The sequence below is a fragment of the Manacus candei genome, unplaced genomic scaffold (genome assembly GCF_025592945.1).
Source record: "Manacus candei isolate 608988 ecotype Guabito, Panama unplaced genomic scaffold, ASM2559294v1 h1tg000028l, whole genome shotgun sequence".
NCBI lineage: Eukaryota > Metazoa > Chordata > Aves > Passeriformes > Pipridae > Manacus > Manacus candei.
This window is the reverse complement of record NW_026138076.1, coordinates 8,998,258-9,017,901: the sequence shown is the minus strand read 5'-3', so window position 1 is coordinate 9,017,901 and position 19,644 is coordinate 8,998,258. Positions and strand designations below refer to the sequence as shown.

Genomic DNA, 19,644 nt, shown 5'->3' with positions numbered 1-19,644 from the left:
CGATCCCCATAGGGGCCATTCACTTAAGAGTTTTACTCAATGATCCTCATGGGCCCCTTCCAACTCGGAATACTCTGTGTGATTTTGTGTGTAACTTTTGGGAGAATGTTGCAATTACCAACCACAGGAGACCTGGGAGTCAAGAAAAGTCTTGGCCTGGGGTATGTCTCAGTATTGCTTCCAGGAATGAGCATGTGCTTGTTTTCTACTTTTTAATACAAAATTGCATATGGCACAATTGTTCTCATAAATTTCAGCATTATTACTTTGTGTCCAGTTAGATCAAATCAGCTGATTCCTTGCTTGGAAATTCAGTGGAATTTCTCTCTGCTACCCTTTATTTCTTTTCAAGATCCCAGCTTCTCTGAAAATGTGATTTGACTTTTCCTTGAGTGATACTTCTCACACACACTATGGAAATCCTTCCCAGTATAACTATTTGAAATGATGTGTGGTGTAACAATTATAATCCTCCAAACTGTGTTTTCTTCAAATTTCTGTACACTCTAAATGCTGAAAGATAGTGACATAGATACTACTTTGAATTGTTTTACTGTGTTGTTTGGAATCATGCTGCTGTGGGCTGCCAATATGTGATAAGAAATACAGTGGGACTAATTTTTATTCCACTTAAAAAAAAAATTGAAGTGGCTAGAGAAAGGTCTTTTGTGATGCATAAACTTTGTAAAAATCAAGGTATAGCCCTTTTGCTGAAGATGCTTTTTAAGAACAGATCTGTAGTATTCTGATCTGAATGCTATAAGGCTGAATTTGGGTTGGTTTGGGGTTTTTTTTTGAAAACTTAAATCTAGAAGTGTTCCATGGCTGGGTATCTTACATTGAACATGTAACATTATAGCTACTGAAGTTCTTCAGAGTTAAAATTGAGAAGGAAAAGCAACAAGTCTAATTAAGTCAGTCTGTGGTAACATTATTGCATAAATTAGTGGACATAATACAGCCAGTAAATAACATTGAAAAGAATAAACGTTATGGGAAAGACCATTCTGGACCACTTGTCTATCAAGTTAACATCAGTCAAATCAGGGATTTTGACTTTGATCTGGGATGCCCTTCTTCGTAAGTGTCCTTTTTTATGAAGCCTGTGCCTATCCAGAGCACTCCTGTTGTAGAGGTCTCTGCTGGAAGTGGCTCTTCTGTACTGCAGGTTGGCACTGTCGTACGTGTACGTGGTGGCTCGAGGGTCACGGAGGCTCATGAACGCATCTGAGCTGCTGACGTCATTTCGTGTTTCAAGTGGTCTAAGGAGCATGTTTCCATGGGGATCAACCTGTGTCAAGGAAGGAATGTGGATTAGACAAGTTGCTCAGCCAGCCCAAGGTGTATCCCAGATGGACCTTCTGGCTCTGCTACTGAAACACTCCTGCAGTGACAGTTCATGTCTGGTACATCATTCACAAAAGTGAAAAGATACTGAATACACTTTCCTGACTGGTGTGAAATTAGCTAATAAACATCTAAGTACCTTCCATCCTGACCTGGTTTCTTGGTCTGGGACCTTGTAATTCGGTTAGTTATCTCATCCTCTGTGAAATAAGACTTTTTTAATTTTATTTTTAACTTGGATCACAGTCTTTATGAAATTCTGATTTGTAATGTCTGGTGACTGGACACTTGAAGGTTTCATATACACAAGGTGAAAAGAAAATGTTACTGTTTAAACAATTTTATACAGATTTAGTGCTGAAGGTTAATTTCAAAGAGTTTTGTAACAATGGGTTTATGATAGGAAGAGCACGAAGGTACAGTTATTTAAAATGTTCATGATGAAAATTGATTTTGGAAATCATAGCATATCATTAACTTGTTCCTGTGCCTTGTCATAATCCATTTTACTCAATGAAACCCTACATTCATTTGCATTTGTATGTGTTAGTATCAGAAGCAGTTGTTTCAAATATATTTGTCACTTACTTTATTTGTACTGTTATTTAGTCAGGGCACTGTTTTAGGTACCTATGCAATGAACTGGAAACTAGAACCACTATGTACATCTGGTCCAATATTTTATATATATATAAATATATATAAAATATTTTTGTGTTATTGTCTTTCTTATGTATGAATATAATTAACCATGAATGGCAGCATTGCTACAAAGTGTTTACCTTTTCACAAGTCTTTAGTTTTGTACCTGTTTGTAGTAAAACCTCTTTTGAAAATTTTTGTTGTTCCCAGGATGAAGACTTCTGACTTCTTCATAAAGACTTCCTAGATGTTTCAAATTCACAGGTATTTAAACATCCACTGTAGCTTGTATGAGGGAAATACACATCAGAACACAGGCCTCTTAAATGAAACTTCAAAGACTTCACCTCGAGGCTTGAATACTAAATTGGTTTCTGTAAGCTGTGCTGTTTGACCTATCCCAAATATATTACAGTCTAGACCATGTCTGTGGATGCCTTTATATCAAGGAATAAAATAGTAATTATAGACAACATCTGGTGTTGTGAAGCACCAGTGATATGTAATGCTTTGTTTGCACTCTGATCTTTACATTTTTAGTAAGACATAGCAGAGCTAGGAAGTGATATAATAATCTACAGCAGATTTGAAGTATGTTCAAGAAAAATCTCCAAGAAAAACACACAGGGAAACCCAGTCTCTGGGGTTGCCACAGAGGATAGCTGAGAGCCAGAGAAAGCCTTGGTTCCACCTGGCAGTGTGGAAGATGTTCCTTCCCATCGCCAGGAGAAATCTTCATGTAGTTACCAGATTAAGCACCTGCTAACTGAAAACAAAGCAGTGAAAGGGCTATTTGTACAAAAGCCACACAAGAGATCTGTGGGGTAAAAACGTCTTCTAAATGGAGTATAAGTCAGCACAGACAGAAAATGCACTTCTCTGGTTTAGCAACTGATTCTGTTTGTGCTGAAAAGAGCATTCAGTGGGAACACCCCAGTTCCCACCACTGCTTTGGTGGGAAAAAACTCGTATATTCTGGGTTAGAGAGGCCAGCTTGTCACAAATGAGCATGCTATTTTCAAGTATTTACTTGAGATATAGACTACCCAGTTTATACTTTTTAGGTCAAGCCTTCAAATTTAAGCAGAAGGAAGATTTAAACTAGGGTTTCCTGCTTTCCAGAGGACTGCCATAACCATGGGACTATTCATTACTCCAAAGATCTGACATTTTTTTTTCAGTGGAAAAAATAATGATCTCAGAGTTGTCTCTGTGTAGAAAGAGATATTTTTTTTTAATACTCAGAAGTTTTGATAGTCAACCTTTTTGTCCCAGTTTTATGAAATAACTCTTTGAACTGTCTTTGATTACATAAGCTAATGTGTAAGCTAATTGACTTTAGTCTTATAATAGTAGTAACAGTAATGCAAGCATCATTAAGCAGTTATTATGACTTTTCTTTTGACAAGACATCTCTTAACAGCCTACAATCTGAAGTGATTCACAGGGATCTTTCTTAAACTAATATACCCTGACAGTTTATTATGAGGCAAGCAGCGCATGAATTCCTACTCTAAGTGTTCTGAATGAACCTGTTATTTTTAGAATAAGTTTCATTTAAACCATTTTAGGTGAGGTGATTTGTATATATCATGAAACAATTCGGTCTTTGAATTGAAGTCTTAGCAATTCACAACAAAAGGCCTTACACTGATCTTGACTAAATTAGCTCAGGGAAGTGTAAAGTCTCTTCTTATGTACCTGGTCAAATTCTCTGTGTAATGTGAAGCTTGTGGGAAACAGTTAGTTTCCCACATAATTAAAAACCCTTTCAATATATCTTGAAGTTCACTTCAAAATATTCTTAAACTTGTACAGCTGAGATTTTGTTACTGAAGCTTAGTAATTCTACAAATTCCTGCAGGAATCTGGAAATTGTACAACTTGTTAAGGGATCCCCAAAAGAGTCTTGTTATTAATTTTGTCTATTTTTATTTTTGGAATGAATTAACAGCAAATATATGCACAGTAAATGCTGTAAATTTTCTGTCTTAAAATCTTTTCTCCCTTACTTAATACAAGGTTACTGAGGCCTTTCTCTTGGCCCTGTGCATGAGAACCAGAGAGTAGGTAGGTACTGCAGTTGTACAGTCTTTGACATATTTGCATCAGATGGCATGACAAAAAATTGGCATGGAAGAGACAAGGCTCTGTCCACTGAGTTTTCTGACCCAGTAGCTGTCTGGCTGCTTGCTTAGGAGTAGAGTATCTCAGTCCCCTGCTTATGGAGGAAGGAAGAGCCATATCAAGCCTAGAGTACTTTTTCCTTGCTCAGATATGATACATTTATTCTTTCAAATACCACCGTGTTGCTCTTTAACTACGATGCCTTAAATTTTGTTTAAGGCTCAGATGAAAACAAGATTTCTTGCTTAACAGATGTTCTGAGCCTAAATGTGTGTTTGCATGAACACTTTGGTTTGTACAATGCATAAATCTTGCCTAAAGTTGTAGAAAGCCAAAGAACTGATTTTTTTTGGTCTTTTGAACATATAATGAAGAATATGTGAGGAACATGTCAAAGGATCTAGAGCTGATGCTGTGTTAGTCATCTGGTGTAATTATTGAAGTTTATGTATTCTTCAGGTATATGGTGATGCTTCTTGTAAGAACATTCATATCTGTATTGAGAGTGTATCTAAATTGAGTATATAAATTTTTAATTTTCCCTTTACAGTGGAACTACCTAAAGCCTAAATCAGCACAGGTACATATATATGAATTTTTTAAAGTGTATGATGTGTGCTGAGGAAACATCATAAAAAAAAAAGTAATAATTTTGCTTGTATGTTTACTTAGAAAATGAGTTTTCTGCTGAGGGCCATCAAATTATATTTTTAGTGTAAAACAGTAAAGTAATAAAAAGAAAACCACCCAAAACAACAGTCCTGTGTTGACCACATAAAAAATAGTCAGTCAGCTCTAGGGGAAGAATAGCAGGTTGGCATTCCTTGAAAAAGAATGAGTCTCAAATGTTAAACGCTGTCTGGAATGAGTTTTTACCTACCTATTTTTTTACCTTAACTGTTGGGAGATAAAAGGTAAGAACTTCTGTTTTATCTCAATACAAACCCATCTTCCTCTTAAGATGAAAGATTCAGGGCCATGTTACTCATACAAGCTGTCTTGTTGGAACAAATGCAGTAGTGTTATCACAATCTGATCTGCAAAGAAACAGGTTATGCTCAGCAGGGCTATACTTATTCAGGTGGGGATTTACTTGATGTTTGAGCTGGTTGTGTGGTTATGTATTCCCTTTTTTTTTTCTCCTTCCAGTAGCCACTCTGTTGGAGAATCATGGTTTCCTCAGAACCTGTGGCTGGCCTTTGGCTTTCTATTCTGGGTGCTTTGTGGTTCACAGAAGGTTTGAAAGGAAGGTGTGATGCTGTGCAGACTCGGGGAGCGAGGGACCATCTATCACTTGCCTTGTGTTGTCATTTATGAACCTTATGATGGCTCAGCCCCTTTTCCAGTAACAGTATGATTGCATTCTACCTTTTTCTCATATTTAAGAGAAATCTTCTCTGTAACATTCACACTATCATTGTCTAGGGAAACAGGAGCAGTTGCATGCATGGACTATCTAAATATTTTCTTGCAGGGTGCTTTTGTCCTATTTATCCATAATTACAGTGGTCTCCTCAATGACATCTAGCTTCAACAAATGAGCAAGGACATATAAACAGTCTTTATGGTTTATTCAGAGAAACAGAAATATTGTTTACTACAAATTAATATGTTTTGCATATTAGAAATTAAAATGGCATAAATTGTGAAACTGGAAAGACACTATTTCCACCTTCTTCAGTCTGTAGAGAAAGGAACAGCCACATAGGAAACAGCAGTTCAGTTTCATTGTTCATCTGGTCTTCTCTATACTGTCAATATCGTGGTCAGTTTGTTGAGTGTTGCTCACACATCTAATGCTTTTGTTATCTGGTGAAGGAATTTTAACTCTTTTACTCATGGGAGTTGCATGTCAGATGGGAATGATTAATATCTTCACCTGGCACAAAGAGATGAAGCACTGTTACATATCATCTATTGGTTAGAAGTCTCTGTATGGATAAGTGACGTGGGTCATGAGCAGAAGGGAAAAAATTATCCTACAGCTATATATACTTACAACTGTACTTTTATGCTCAAAAAAAAACTTTCTCCTGCTCTGGTACAGACATCATAACACCAGTGAAAAATCTCAAAACACAGTGGAGAGGAGCTCAAAGCTGTTTTCACATAACCTTACTGTGTCCCACTTCTTCAGCCATGAACATTGTTCCTGCCAAGGACAGAAATACAACTGTCGGACATCAGCATTTCCATGCTGAGTAAAATGAATGTTCACAAACCTGCACTGTACAGGCAGAAAGAACTCTGTTCACTTAAAGCACTCTCAGCCTCAAAATGGAATTGCTGTCTTAAGTGTAAGCACTTACAAATCCTGGTACAAAGCATGTATGCCTTCTTTTTCTGTCAGAAAAATGCTGGTGTATGCATGTGGTGCTCTGAAAACTTTTGATTCCGTTCCATTCTGAGTACCAGCCTCAGTTAAATCTTTGCCATGTAACATTTAGACAAAAGCTTTTAGTTATGAGTTAGGGCCTTTTGTTAGTTAAACAAACTCTCCAAATATGTAGGAAAAAGAACTTACCGGCACTCTTATCCTTTACACTTTCTCGTCCTTTACTCAGTTCAGTGCACTGGGGCCCATGGGGACAAGGCTGACCTCTGAAGAAGCATTGATTCCCTCTTCATCCTGAATCCTTGCTGTGCTGTTTCTCACCTAGGCTGGGTTATCTCAGGAGCTGTTGAGGTGGCTGGTCAGTTTGTGAGTTTTGTTGGGTTTTTTCCCTTCCTTATTTGCCACAGAAATGCATAGACAGTGTCTGCGTGAAACAATCCGTAACAGGGTGGCTTATCTTCTCTGCTCTGTGGAAGACAGTACTTTGTGGGACCTTGGAGACTGATGATTGCCTGAACTGATATTGTGCCCCCATTGTAATAAAGCATCTCCTACACAAGGAGACAGGAGGCAAATGCGAGTAAGGACTTTTAATGGGCTCATGAGTTCACTGAGGCTGAGAACATGACAGCTTTGTTAATGATGCTTAGCTGTAGTGGTGTGGCTGCTGGGACACCATACACACAAATTTAGAACTAATAAGGTATCACAGAGTTTCTGAAACACACTTCCTGATATGTATGTGAAATTGCAACCATCCATCAAGATACGGTCTTACCTGTTAGAGTTTTATGTGTCGGTCTCATTCTTCCAGCTGAACAGAGGGCTCGAATAAAGTTTTGACCAAATGTTATTGCCTCAGGCCACAACAGTACAGAAGTTTATAGGACAGCCTGGGTAAGATCTCGTTAATACTTGGATGTAATATATTGTAAGAAAAGCAGAGAAAGGAAGAAGATTTTTGGCTCATTAGAATATGTATTTTCCTCTGAGTCAGACTGGGCCAAATACACCTGAGGCTTTGAAGGGTTTATTTCTGAAAAATTGGGAAAAGTTGAAATAGGTTTATAGCAGTTTGCAAGTGCTCAGTGATGTATTGCAAAATTAAACTTGTCCCTGTAAAAAAAAAAAAAGTCCATAGTATTACTTCCTAGAGCTTTTCTGGCTTATTTTTTTAAGAGAGGGTATTGAGGTCTGCTTGAACTTAGCTGAAAGAAAAATCCTGACATGTGAAAGCTGTTATAACCTAGCAGCGGCTTCCTTGTGTTCCTGGAAACTCTGTCATGTGGGCTTCATTCAGGGCTCACTGAAGCAACAGAGTCTGTCTTTGCTTTTTGTTTTTGATGAAGTTTCTGTGTGTAAAGAGGAACTTTATTATAAACATTTCTTCTATACCACCTTCTATATCAAAGAAATATACAGCTGAAGTAGTAAATATTTAACTTCCTTGTACCCTTGTACCCTTGTATTCCTTCTCTGCTGCAAAGAAATGTGTATCCTGAATACTCATTTGCATTTTATGTGGTTTCTTACTTTGTTTTCAACTGAAGATGGAACAGACCATGCATTGCTGTATTCTCTTAAAATACAATTTTTCTTTAGGCAATTTTAAATGCTTTTGCATGTGTTTCATCTGCATTTATCTCTATCATCATATACATCAACATTGTCACAGTAGAAATAACGATTGAGAAGTTAGCTTGAATGTTTTACCTGGACTCTATTTGTTTCCAGTCTGCTCTTCTCGCCTGGAGCACGTCCTGCCCTGCCTGCTGTCTTTTTTTGATGCTGAGGTCCTTTCCCAAAGAATATGTAGTTTACAAAGGCATATTCCAGCAAGGCCAGGAACACAAACACAAAGCATCCCATCAAGTAAATATCTATTGCCTTGACATAGGGAATCTTTGGCAAGGTCTCCCTGAGGTGGGTGCTGATGGTGGTCATGGTCAGCACAGTTGTGATTCCTGAAAAAAGAAGAAAAAGTCATTGACTAACAAGACAAGGAGGGAGATTTGAGTGTGAAAGGCATAATGGCAGCATTATATTCCCATATAGATGGCTTAATTATGTGATCAGATTCTTAACAGCCAAGGGAATGCATTTTGCAGGACTGGAAAGGAAGATATCCTTGCAGGTCCTCTGATAGCACCTTCCTTGGCCTTCCATGCAATGGAAGGTGAATGAAATAACTTTCAAAAGCCCAGGCTGTCTTGATACAACTTGTCTTAATTTTTACAAAAGCTTGGCTAGGGAACATGGTGTTAGCTGACCTGGATAGCAAAGAGTCGATTGATGTTTTTTCTATGTGAGGAAATGCTTCTCACTTTATTTACATCAGTAGCCTTGCTTGATCCCAGAGGGTGACTTGCATTGATCTGGAGATCTGGAATAAGTATCTAGCTTTTGATTGAAAACAGAGCATTGAAAGGAGAAAAGGAAGCTAGTATATTTCCACTGATGTCAGTAGGATCTTCTGTATACATTTCAATCATGCATCTGGCCTGAGAGGACACTTTTTAACATCTACATGGATTGTTCATGCAGCACGGTGTAGATATCCTTAAATACCTGAATTAGACCTTTGCACTTCAGTTTGGAAGCAAGACACTTTTGTTCTGATCCAGAGACCATTATGACAACTGGAAATCAGTCAGGATCCCAACTTAACTGCAGAGCAAGAGCTTCAGATATAGGCAAGGTGGCACCTGCCTGCCTTCCTGACAATGAAGGTCCTACGCTGTATATGTAAGATCACAATTAATGATGCTGCAATCAGCAATATGGAATTGGTGCCACTGTACTCAAAGGCAACAAGTATTTATGCAGTTCAGTTATTTTGAGAAGTTACCTAGAGCAACTCTGGCTGCAGAGGCATCATAATTGATCCAAAAAGATACCCATGAAAGAATTGTGATTAGCGTGGAAGGCATATAAGTTTGCAAAATGAAGTATCCAATATTTCTTTTAAGCCGGAAGCTAAGTGATAATCGAGGATATGCTCCTGAAAGAAAGAAATCATATAATAAGTAATACCTAACGAAAGTTAGACACTGATATTTCTGGGTTGGGGAAGAGAGAAGAGGGTTTTTTTAACTAGCCAGTGCTTACCTGTTGTAAATTCCACTCTCTTTGATACCATCTTGTAATCAACGATAGAAAATTGCGGGAGCTCAATGTTATTAACTCCTGTTACTGCCGACTCTCCTCCATTCCAGTAAAATTCAATATCATCAGTAGTGTATCCATCTGAAACAGAGGCAAAATTTGGTTATTGACTTTTCTTTTTGTTTTACTATTTTGCTTAAATAGTTAAGGTTCAAGTGGAAGGAACTGTTGTTAACCACAAATTCAGCCTTCTGTTGTGTGACATTCCTGTTATACAGAAGCCATGTAGCCTCCTCCATACCCTGGGGAAGCATCTAGGTGTAAAAAGGGAGAAGACAGAAAACCAGGACAGAATTTAAGATTAAAGATGATTTTTTAGCTAGCGAAAATGCAACAGTTTTCCATTCAGACTTGAGTTGCTCAGTTTGCCAATAGACTGATACAACATCAACAAAACTTTTAAACTCTTTTTGGAGGAGCCCTGACAGTAAAACCAGCTTCAGTTCCCAGCTTTTCATTTGATTTCCTATGCAGGCTGTGACAAAATATAGAATTGGGAGCCAGTGGAGGCAAAGATGATTCTAGAAGAATTAAGGTGTCTGTAATATTACCCGACAGTGTCTGTCAGAGCTGAAGGTAACCCTTTGATATTCATGAAGCATTTTATATTTTAATTAGACCATGCCAACTTTGATCTTCTGTTATCACAGAACTGTTGCTTTTTTACTTCAAAACTAGCACCTTTCTTCTGTTTCCTTTTAGCAGTGATGTTGATTATTTCTAATTTAATTAAAAATTAATTTGCCATTCTACCACTGGGAATGTTAACATTATTGTTATCATTTTCAGAAATAGTTTGATTGAACTAAAAAGTGACTGAATTTCAAAAAAATCTCAAATTGACAACATTTTCAAACTAATATTTAAACAGGTTCCACTTTATTGCATTTTTCTAATTTCTCCCTGTATCTACTAAAGGAGAGAACAACTTCTCATCTATTTTTAAACTTTTCCTTCAGGTGTTAGATTTAATCAGGTTTAAATCATATAACAGAGATCAAATAAAAACATGTGTTTGAACTCAAAGCTTTAGAAAACTTGACAGTAGTTTTGCCAGCTGAACTAACCATAGCATCAGAAGCCTCTACAAAAGTAGGAACTTATCCTTTCATATACACCAGTAATACAATATCTAGCTAGGGAAATTAGTCTTGAGATGTCTTTCCCTATGATGGTGCTTGGTAATAACCTCATCTCTGGATGGCTGGCCACATACAGAACAGGTTCATGGTTTCCCTGGTGACAATCAGAGGAGCTCTCAGAACTTGCTGGCAGGCTCCAGAGACTGCTTGGAAAGCCTGCAGTTATTGAACAGCTATCTTTTGATGCAAACACACAGTGATGGGCTGAACAAGGTTAAATGTTCACATATTTTATTTGTGAATTGTTCAGAACCATGGGTTTCTAGCTATAGGAATTGCTCCAAAAACCATACTAATCTATGTAATATGGATCACTGCTGTTAGCTTAAAATGGTGCTTTTCATTACTTATGCTAACTTTTTTTAAATGAACCATCTCAAGGCTGTGACATAGAGCTCTGTATGGCTGGTTTCCATTCCTTTTCACTGCAAAAGGTCAAAGTAGCTCCTTACTAGTGGGACTTCAGTAGCTGCTTTAAAGGCTTTGTACACAAACCACAGAACCAACATGAGCCAAATGTAGGGTGTAATACAGAATAATTGAAAGAGGGAATGAAGACTGCTAAAACTGTTTAAAAGGCCAAGACCAAGATTGGCAAGGAATTGTTAACTTCATTTTCTTGCAAGTCTGTATTATAAAAAAAATTCTCTTGAATGATTTCCCTTTTCAGAAAAGATGGTGCCAAACAGAGGAAATTGGACCTGTCATCTCATACTGAAAAGGTATGCGTAGGCTTGGTACTACACAGATATCCTCTACATGAGGTAATACTCATCCTTTGTCTTTAGGGCACAGAATAAAGAACAAAATTGACATCACTACTTAGATGTTGCACAGGTACTTGCTGTAAAGTCACAGGTGAAGATTTAAATGTGAGAATCCTGAATTCTACCTCAGGGTTTGGAAGAAAATGATGACCCTGATTCTTCTGTTCTGTGCCATCATCACCTAAGGCCCATTTCACACCCTACCCTTCAAATCTGCTCCCATTGTGCCACTTAGTGCTGGGACCCAGAGCAGAGAAGGGAGCTGTCTCCAATCCTCAGCAACTCCTGACTTTATATGCAGCCTCTACAGGCAGCCTCTGCCATCCTCTGCAGTTCCTCTGACTTTTTGATGAAAGAGGGAATAGTTTGGGCACCTCATTGCAGCTAAAATTCCCTTCCTCAAAGGTGAATTATTGTAGATATAGTTTTTAAAACCCACAGTGGTGCCAAATAAACACCTGGAATACCACAGGTCAGATTTCAAAAAGAAAACAAGCACAACCTCCTACAAAAGGATTGCACAATGTTATTGGTACATTGTGTGCTAATGCTGGATCTTAACACAAAGAAATTACGTGAGTTCTGTAATGTAGACAAGTGTGCTTTTCACTAATCTTGGAAAGGTTTCTATGACTTTGGCTACTAAATGAAAAGTAAAACTAGTAGGTTATAAAGTCAGTTGAGCAAAAGCAAGAACGTTGCCTGGAAGATACCAGCTGGCGACAAGCTATCACTGCTTGGCCATGACAGGCCATGTTTTTAAGCTTTACAAACTTCAAAGAGACTTCTAAATACATCAAACAATAGATCTAATATAAGCATCTGCTGTTTCTAAATATACTGATTTCTTCCTTGAAGCTGAAGGAAATTATGAGAAAGGGATAGTGATGTTTTTCAATCAGGAGCATTCACATTTGTTAGCTCTCTTTTTGAAGAGTAATTGAGCAGGAACATCTTCCTGTGCTTTTATGTAGAGCGAACCTCAGTACATTCATTATTTCCTTGGCAGTCATTGTAATAACTCTGCTAGACACTAAGAAGGTGTAAACTCTCCCTGGGCAGTCCATTCCCTGACGTGATAGGATTGTTGCTGTGTGATGTCCTTCGTTATGTGTTTTGCACATTGTGCAGGTGTATGAGAGGCATTGCATTCCTAGCTGATGGTGACTCACAGGTGCAGGGCTTGGAGGCCCTCATATTCTGTAGGTGTTGACATGCTATTTTCTTTCCAAACTAGCAAACTTGAGAGGAAGACAGTTGGCTGCAGTTTAAAGACAGGAATTGATCTCAGCTCTGAACAGAGTTAGCAGAGGACAGATCACTCCTTCCTTTTGAAGTGGACAGTGCCTTTAAGAGAGGAGCTGTAGTGACGTAAATTAAGCAACCTTCAAGTGTGGAGCAGCACTGACTTCTGGCTAGCAGGTAATGACAAACCCTCATTTTGGACAGCAAATGCCTTGGCATTTACAATGGAAGAAAAGCTATTTCAATGATAGGAAAAGTGTGTTTTGCCTGTGCAGTGGCCAGTGTAAATGCTGAGTTGTTCACTGAACTTATCTGTACTGCCCACGTATTCCCTCTGCAGCTCTTTCCATGTAATCCTTTTCCCTCTGTGCATGTATCCATGTCACCAATTTAAAGAGATGCCTCTGCTTTTGTGACAGAGAGCGCAGCACTCTCAACTGGACAAGGATGTGTGAACACAAATTTCACAAGAGTCAGATATCGAGAACCGAAATATTTCAGTTACGTTCACAACAGCCGTCAAAGAGAGGTTGCAACTCTAACTCCAGAAGTCCAGTGTTGTTTCCCCCGCAGAGCATCGCGCCGGGTACCGCTCCCGTTGGGCTCTCGGGGGCGCCCGCGCTCCGCAGCCGGGCGGTGTCGCTGCGCGGATCCTGCGGGATCCGCCGGCCCGGGCGCGGAGGGTGAGCCGCGATTTGAGCACATCGGCTCCGTGTTTCTAGAGCAAACATGGCCTGATTTCTGGGCCGAGAAATCCCTGACAGTCTAACTCACTTCATCAAACAGTTTTCCCAAGAATTTTGCATCTAACTTTGTTGACCTAAATAATAAATGATCACTAAATTTATTTATTTTAGTTAATAAATATCCCATGAAAAATATTTGATCTATTTAAGCCTTTGTGTGCGAGATTCTTTTCCATCTTTAAAACCATTAAAAAATATTTCATTGCCCAGCTCAAGATATGAAACTTCTGCTTACTAGAAAATATTGTCCAGAAATGAAAATACAGCCCTTGATGTGCCAACACTTTTTTTTTTTTTTTTTTTTTTTTAACTTCTAGAGCAGCAGCTAAGACTCCAAGTGAGAACACTCGGTCAGAAGTACCACAGATCTAAAAAGTGTCTAGATACACACACAGTAAGAAATAGATTATGTATAAATCTTGCTGTTCACAGAAAAAATGTTTTGGAAATGTTGCTGACATTGTGATATAGCCGAGGTTAACAGTGTATTGGATGTCACTAGGCTGTTTTATTTTCCACTGCAGCACCTACCATCTTAAATACCTCTGGGATAAATAAGGATCAGTGTTACTTTAGCAAATTAAAGTCATGGTTCCACTATCTTTACCAATTCAACAGAGATGTCCCTTTTTCCTTCTTATTCTCCAGGGTAGGTGGCTCTGAAACATCCAGAAGCACAGTTTCGTCTTAGGATCTGTGTCTAAATACAGTTTTTCAAAAGTCTGCATCAATTGTGTGTGACCCAAATCTTTTGGCCCTGTGTAAGGATATGAGGCTGGAACCCAACCCTCTTCCATCCCTCCTGGACCATGCCTTTTGTAACAACTTAGTCTTTGTTGCTAAATGTAGTCTTATATTTTTCTTGTTATTATTCCTATGACTGTATTCAAACAGGAAGATAATGCATTTCTCCCACACACCACTGAGGTGGTCCATACAGTGGTAAATGTATTGTACTATTTCAACTTAAACCTAACATGTGAATGGGGCGTCACAGATCTGAAGATGTGGTTTGTAACTGTGACTAGTTAACATTAAGGTGAAAGAATTGCTTGAAAAGACTCCCTGCCACCTGTGTTTGAGTGTGTATTTGCATCTTTCAGTTACCTTTTTTTTCACTGAGAAATATTTTCTATAGGCAGATGGCAGATTTTAGCTGGAGATGTAAGTCAGAATCTAGCCTTAGCAACACTGACTCAAATGAAAACTTGGCTAGACTGCTGGAGTACTCCAATTTCATGGCTGGGCTTCATGAACAAAGATTTGGGAAAGGTCTCTACCCACGTTTGTCACAAGCGCACTGGTGGCTAAAAAGGCCAATACGAGACAGGCATGTCCGACGTGCTCCACATTGTCAGTTATTTAAGAAGGTTTCTCAAATAAAAATAAATTTTATGTATGGAGCAATCTGTTCCATCCCAGTTGGAGACATCACTTCCTATCCATTAGAAACACAAAATAAATGTTATTACAGCACAAAGTTACTCTCGCAACATCATAATCTAGTTCAGAGAGTGAACCTTGCCTTAATTTGCAAGTACTTTTAATATTGGTTTATTGTTACTTGTTATAATTTTTTACCCCTTAACTTTCTAAATCTCATTTGCCAATGAGATTTGATAAAAGCTTCAAAGTCCTTTGGGAGAGAAATTGTTTGGTTTTGCTCAGTATCTCCATAATGGCTAACACAGCAGGACTACAGGATTCTCTGAATCACTGTAGTCTCAGTAGAGACTCAATAGAGGGAAACACTGAAGGACTCTGTATAAGTAGTCAAACTTGTACTGAAACTACCTTACCAGTTAATTTGGCTCCTTCTACTGGATTATGCCAGTGATGTCAAAGGACCTACTGAGCCTAAAATAAATATAATGCAATGAACAATCAGAAATGCACATTACTATGTTTTACCTAGTATGTCTTTCTTGTGCAAGAGTACCTCCTGTAAGGAATGCTGCTATTTTTATTTTGTGTCATTTACTAATAAGCATTTAATTATCAGGAAAAAAAAACAAACCAAGGAATTATTAGGAAAGGAAAACAAATGTAAAATTCTTTGTTTGCATTTCCATATAAGTTCCAATTCCTGTTGTGCTATTTCTTCATTACTATATGCAGTTTTGTTTCTTTCCCCAAAATAGCAGCACTAAGTTGGTTAGAAAGAAGGGTCATGGAAATGATGAAGAACAGACTTGCTTCCATGGAAGAAAGGACTGTCTGAGTCATTATTCTTTAGCCTGGAGGCAAGGTGACTGACGGAATGTTATGATAAAAGTCTGTATGATCCTGAGTTAGCATGTGAGCTTGAAGAGCACATGATTTTTTACAATCCATCAGACTTCCAAACCAAGAAAGCAACAAATCATATGTCTAGTGGTTAGTTTGACAGAAATAAAGGGAAATACAGCACACAGATAAACTGCAGAACTCACTGTGTTCACTCATTGACATGAGTGTCAGAAATTTAAACTTGTTCAGAAGCTATCAAACAGTCACAGAATAAAAATCTATCCAGGTTATTAAACACAGTGATACTATTTCTGACTTAATATAGCAATGTGCAGAACACTTACTGGAGGTGTTTACTGTGGAAATATCGGGATGTATATCCTATGTTCTGTTCCAGCTTCATTGATGTGTACTGCTGGCCACTCTCAGAGACAAGATGATAGGTGAGATAGACATTTGATCTGAGATAGTATAGCAGTTAAGGGCCTCACATGTTCCTCTGCAGCCTGATTTGTCCATCGCATTACTTTTATATTTACAATACTTTTCTTTCATCAGTGGAGTGATGACTTTTAGCCTGATGTTGAGGGCATCTGACTCTACACATCTCTGTATAATTCCTGTAAATCAAAGTGTGATTAGGAAGTCTTGTTCATGCTCACACATTTTGTGCAGTAAAAAGCAACCTGCCCTTAGTAACTGGGCTAAAGTGGCTAAAATGTCACTGAAAACTCAGAAGTCTCTTACATGCAAATGTTTAGTGAGCAGTGCCGGTGATTTAATTTTAGACTTGAGACATTTTGATGACCTGATGTCTAAAAATTTTCAACAATGATATATTGCTTTTAAAAATTTTTTAGCAAAGCAGATGTGCAGTATGTGTTCCTGACTAGACTAGATACTCGTGTAGAGTGGCTCTGAAGCATGAAGTTTTAAAATGGCATGTCAGTTACTTTGGTAACTACATATCCTGAGGATCTCTTTGTTTAATTGCTTCCACGTGTCTCACTTCTTTGCCTGGATCCTCTTCTCTTGTGGGGTTGAAACCACCAAAGTTCTGAAGTCACACTGTCATGTTCCTGTCTAAGGGCTAGTCAATAGTGATTAGGGCAGCAGCTATGTCTGAGGAAGTAACCTCAATATTCTCCTTGCCTTGCATCCTGTTCATTTGCTGTTGGTACCAGATTGTCCTTGAGAGCTTGGAACTGGCAAGAGAGGGTTTGTTTTTTTTCCAGAAGCAAGTGTCAGAAGTCCAAGTCATCTTCTCTTCCTTTCATTCTGAGATGTCTTTTTCCTGAATCTGTTTTGAGCTTTCTACTTCTCCCTTTCTTATTCTCTTTTTGAATGGACACTTATACTGCATACCAACTGTATCTCAATCTGCAGAAAGTTGAACCAAAGCTCCTGACTTCTCCAAGAGAGGTTTTCTTGCTTTTTACCCCCTCTTTCTTTTTATCTTCTACCCTTCATTCCCCCGTGGTTTGATGAGGTGGGGGAAAAGCCCCGTTTTTGGGAGCAGCAAAACGCAGACAACAAATTGTTTCTACTCCATTCCCGGCAGCACAGGCCAGGAGTGCCAGAATCAGGATGAGAGACATCATCAACATGTTGGGAGAGACCTGACCTATCCTGGAAGCTCAGTGTTGCAGTCCTTTACCTCGTTTTCTAACTCAAAGGACTTCCATACCTTCACATGAACCTGACAGAGGTAATTTACTTGCAGTACTGTCAGGAGCACATTTTATGTACAGTTTATAAGTCCAATAGAAATGACTCTTTTCACCCTGCAGTTTCTTCCTCTTTTTCTCTCATCAGAGCTGCTGTACAATAGCTGGCTATCCCTGTCTGAGCTATAACCATGAAATTTTTTTTCTGACTTCAGTTACTTTACAAAGTTAAACAGGGAACAACACTATTTATAAGCACATTATGTAAACATTAGCAGCAGAGGTCCAGCTGCTTAGCATTCAATTAATTTAGTTCAGTCAATATTGCATGGTACACAGTTTTGTCTGCTCGTATTGTAAACACATCTTGCCCTTGAGCACTTATTTCATTTGACTAATTAAGATCTACTTCTAAGTGCTCTCATTCTGTTGCCAGGCAGACTCAGTCAATTTTAGATAAAACTGTTGTACTTGGTGAAGAAGGCATTTGAAATCCAGGTCCATCTGGTTGGTGCCATAGTGAGTCAGGCCAAAACCTTCTCTTCTTTAAGACAGTAGGGTCTCTGCATACCTCAGGACTCAGACTGGAGATTAATCAGGACATTTTGTATTTCTCACTTATGCCAGCATGTCTTATATGAGTACACCTCATATTTCTATGCAATATCGTGTTCCCATCTGAGATGGTGAAAAACCTTTAAAATTTTTATTATTTAATTCAGGTGTATAATTCTCTCAGATAGATAAATATGGAGGCAAGTATGAGACCACTGTACTTGGGCTTTTTAGATAAGTAACAAGAATGAAGTTTTCATGATGGTCTGCCCTTTCTTTTCTTATTCCTCTCCCCACCAAGGGAAGGTGGGGAGTGAGTGAGTGGCTGTTTGGTACTTAATTGCCAGCTGGAGTTAACCCACAATACAGGCTCACTCACTACTCTGACTATGTAAGTAGCTGAATTTTCAAATCATGAACAATTGTAGAAAGATTTAAAGTTATCCTGAGCTACATTAAAATTTTCATTCGGACAAAATTAACAATAATTGAGAGAAAAAAAAGTACTTTTCTAAATGAAATTAATTTCAAATACAAATACCAACTACATTAACTTTTGAAAATGAAGTATTGACTCATTTTAGAAAGTATATTTTGCAATGCACATGTATTGTACATGTACTTCACATTTTCTGTGTGCATATTTTCCCAAAATAATTATTCATTACTGAATTGATATACTTTGCTGGGGAGAAATTCTTGCCTGAAAAGTACCATGTTCCCTGTTGGCTGAGTTCAGCAGCAGAGTGCAGTCCTGCACCAAGAAAATGAATGCCTTCTTGGACATCAAGGTATCTGAGATACTGCTATGGTTGTCAGTTTTCCCTAAGCACTGAAGAATGAGTAGGGTATTTTTGTGGCTAAAAGCATAGGCTGAATTCAAGGAACAGACTTTTTAGGTGGTTGATGTACAAAGTCTGCTTGGTATCTGCAGTTTTGTGTGGAGGGAGGCAGACATGCAGCACACACTCATTGGTGGGCTAATACAAGGTGTAATGGAGGGGCAAGTGCTCCATGGAAGGGAGAAGATCCAAAGTCTTATAATCAAAAGATGCTGAATAGTTTTCTGTGTGCCTGATCTTGTTGATACATATTCCTGGCCACAGTAAGTGTATGAAATATTTGAATTACAGGTTCTGTTGCTTGGACCCTAAATGTGAATACAAATAAGGCTGTCACGGTCTGTGTGGTTTGGATTAGAAATGGTAAAAGTTTAAATAAAGTTTGTTTTCCCAGGAAGAGCTCTCCATAGGTAATTTAGTGATCATAGAATCATAGAATCACACAATCATAGAAAGGTTTGAGCTGGAAGGGAGGTTAAAGATCATCTAGTTCCTCTGTCAACCCTGCCCAACCCTCCCAAGGGCAGGGACACCTTTCACTAGACCAGGTTTCTCAAAGCTCCATCCAACCTGGTCTTGAACACTTCCAGGGATGGGGCATCCACAACTTCTCTGGGCAACCCATTCCAGTGCCTCATCACCTTCACAGTAAAGAATTTCTTCCTAATATCCAGTCTAAACATACCCTCTTTCAGTCTGAAGCCATTTCTCCTTGTCCTGTCACTGCATGCCATTGTAGAAAGTCCCTCTTGTAGGCTCCCTTTAGGTACTGGAAGATGCTATAAGGTCTTCCTGGAGCCTCCTATTCTCCAGGCTGAACAGCCCCAACTCTCAG

The 19,644-nt window shown here is 38.6% G+C and overlaps 1 protein-coding gene across 7 annotated transcripts in view; it reads right to left on the bottom strand.

Annotated features, from left to right (window-relative positions):
- Window positions 1–477: 477 nt before the first annotated feature.
- Window positions 478–19,644, bottom strand: part of GABRB1 (gamma-aminobutyric acid type A receptor subunit beta1) — a 115,448-nt gene continuing 96,281 nt past the window's right edge. For 2 of the 7 annotated variants that reach the window (XM_051790040.1, XM_051790042.1), the window contains exons 6-9: window positions 9,560–9,697; window positions 9,300–9,452; window positions 8,165–8,415; window positions 478–1,291 (exon numbers count right to left, since the gene is read on the bottom strand). In XM_051790040.1, coding sequence (XP_051646000.1) covers window positions 944–1,291; window positions 8,165–8,415; window positions 9,300–9,452; window positions 9,560–9,697 — 890 coding nt within the window. In that variant the 3' untranslated portion in view covers window positions 478–943. Of the gene's footprint in view, window positions 1,292–5,666; window positions 5,996–6,115; window positions 8,416–9,299; window positions 9,453–9,559; window positions 9,698–19,644 lie in introns of those variants that run through there. The other 5 variants (XR_007904898.1, XR_007904897.1, XR_007904899.1 and 2 more) reach the window with 5 other exon arrangements.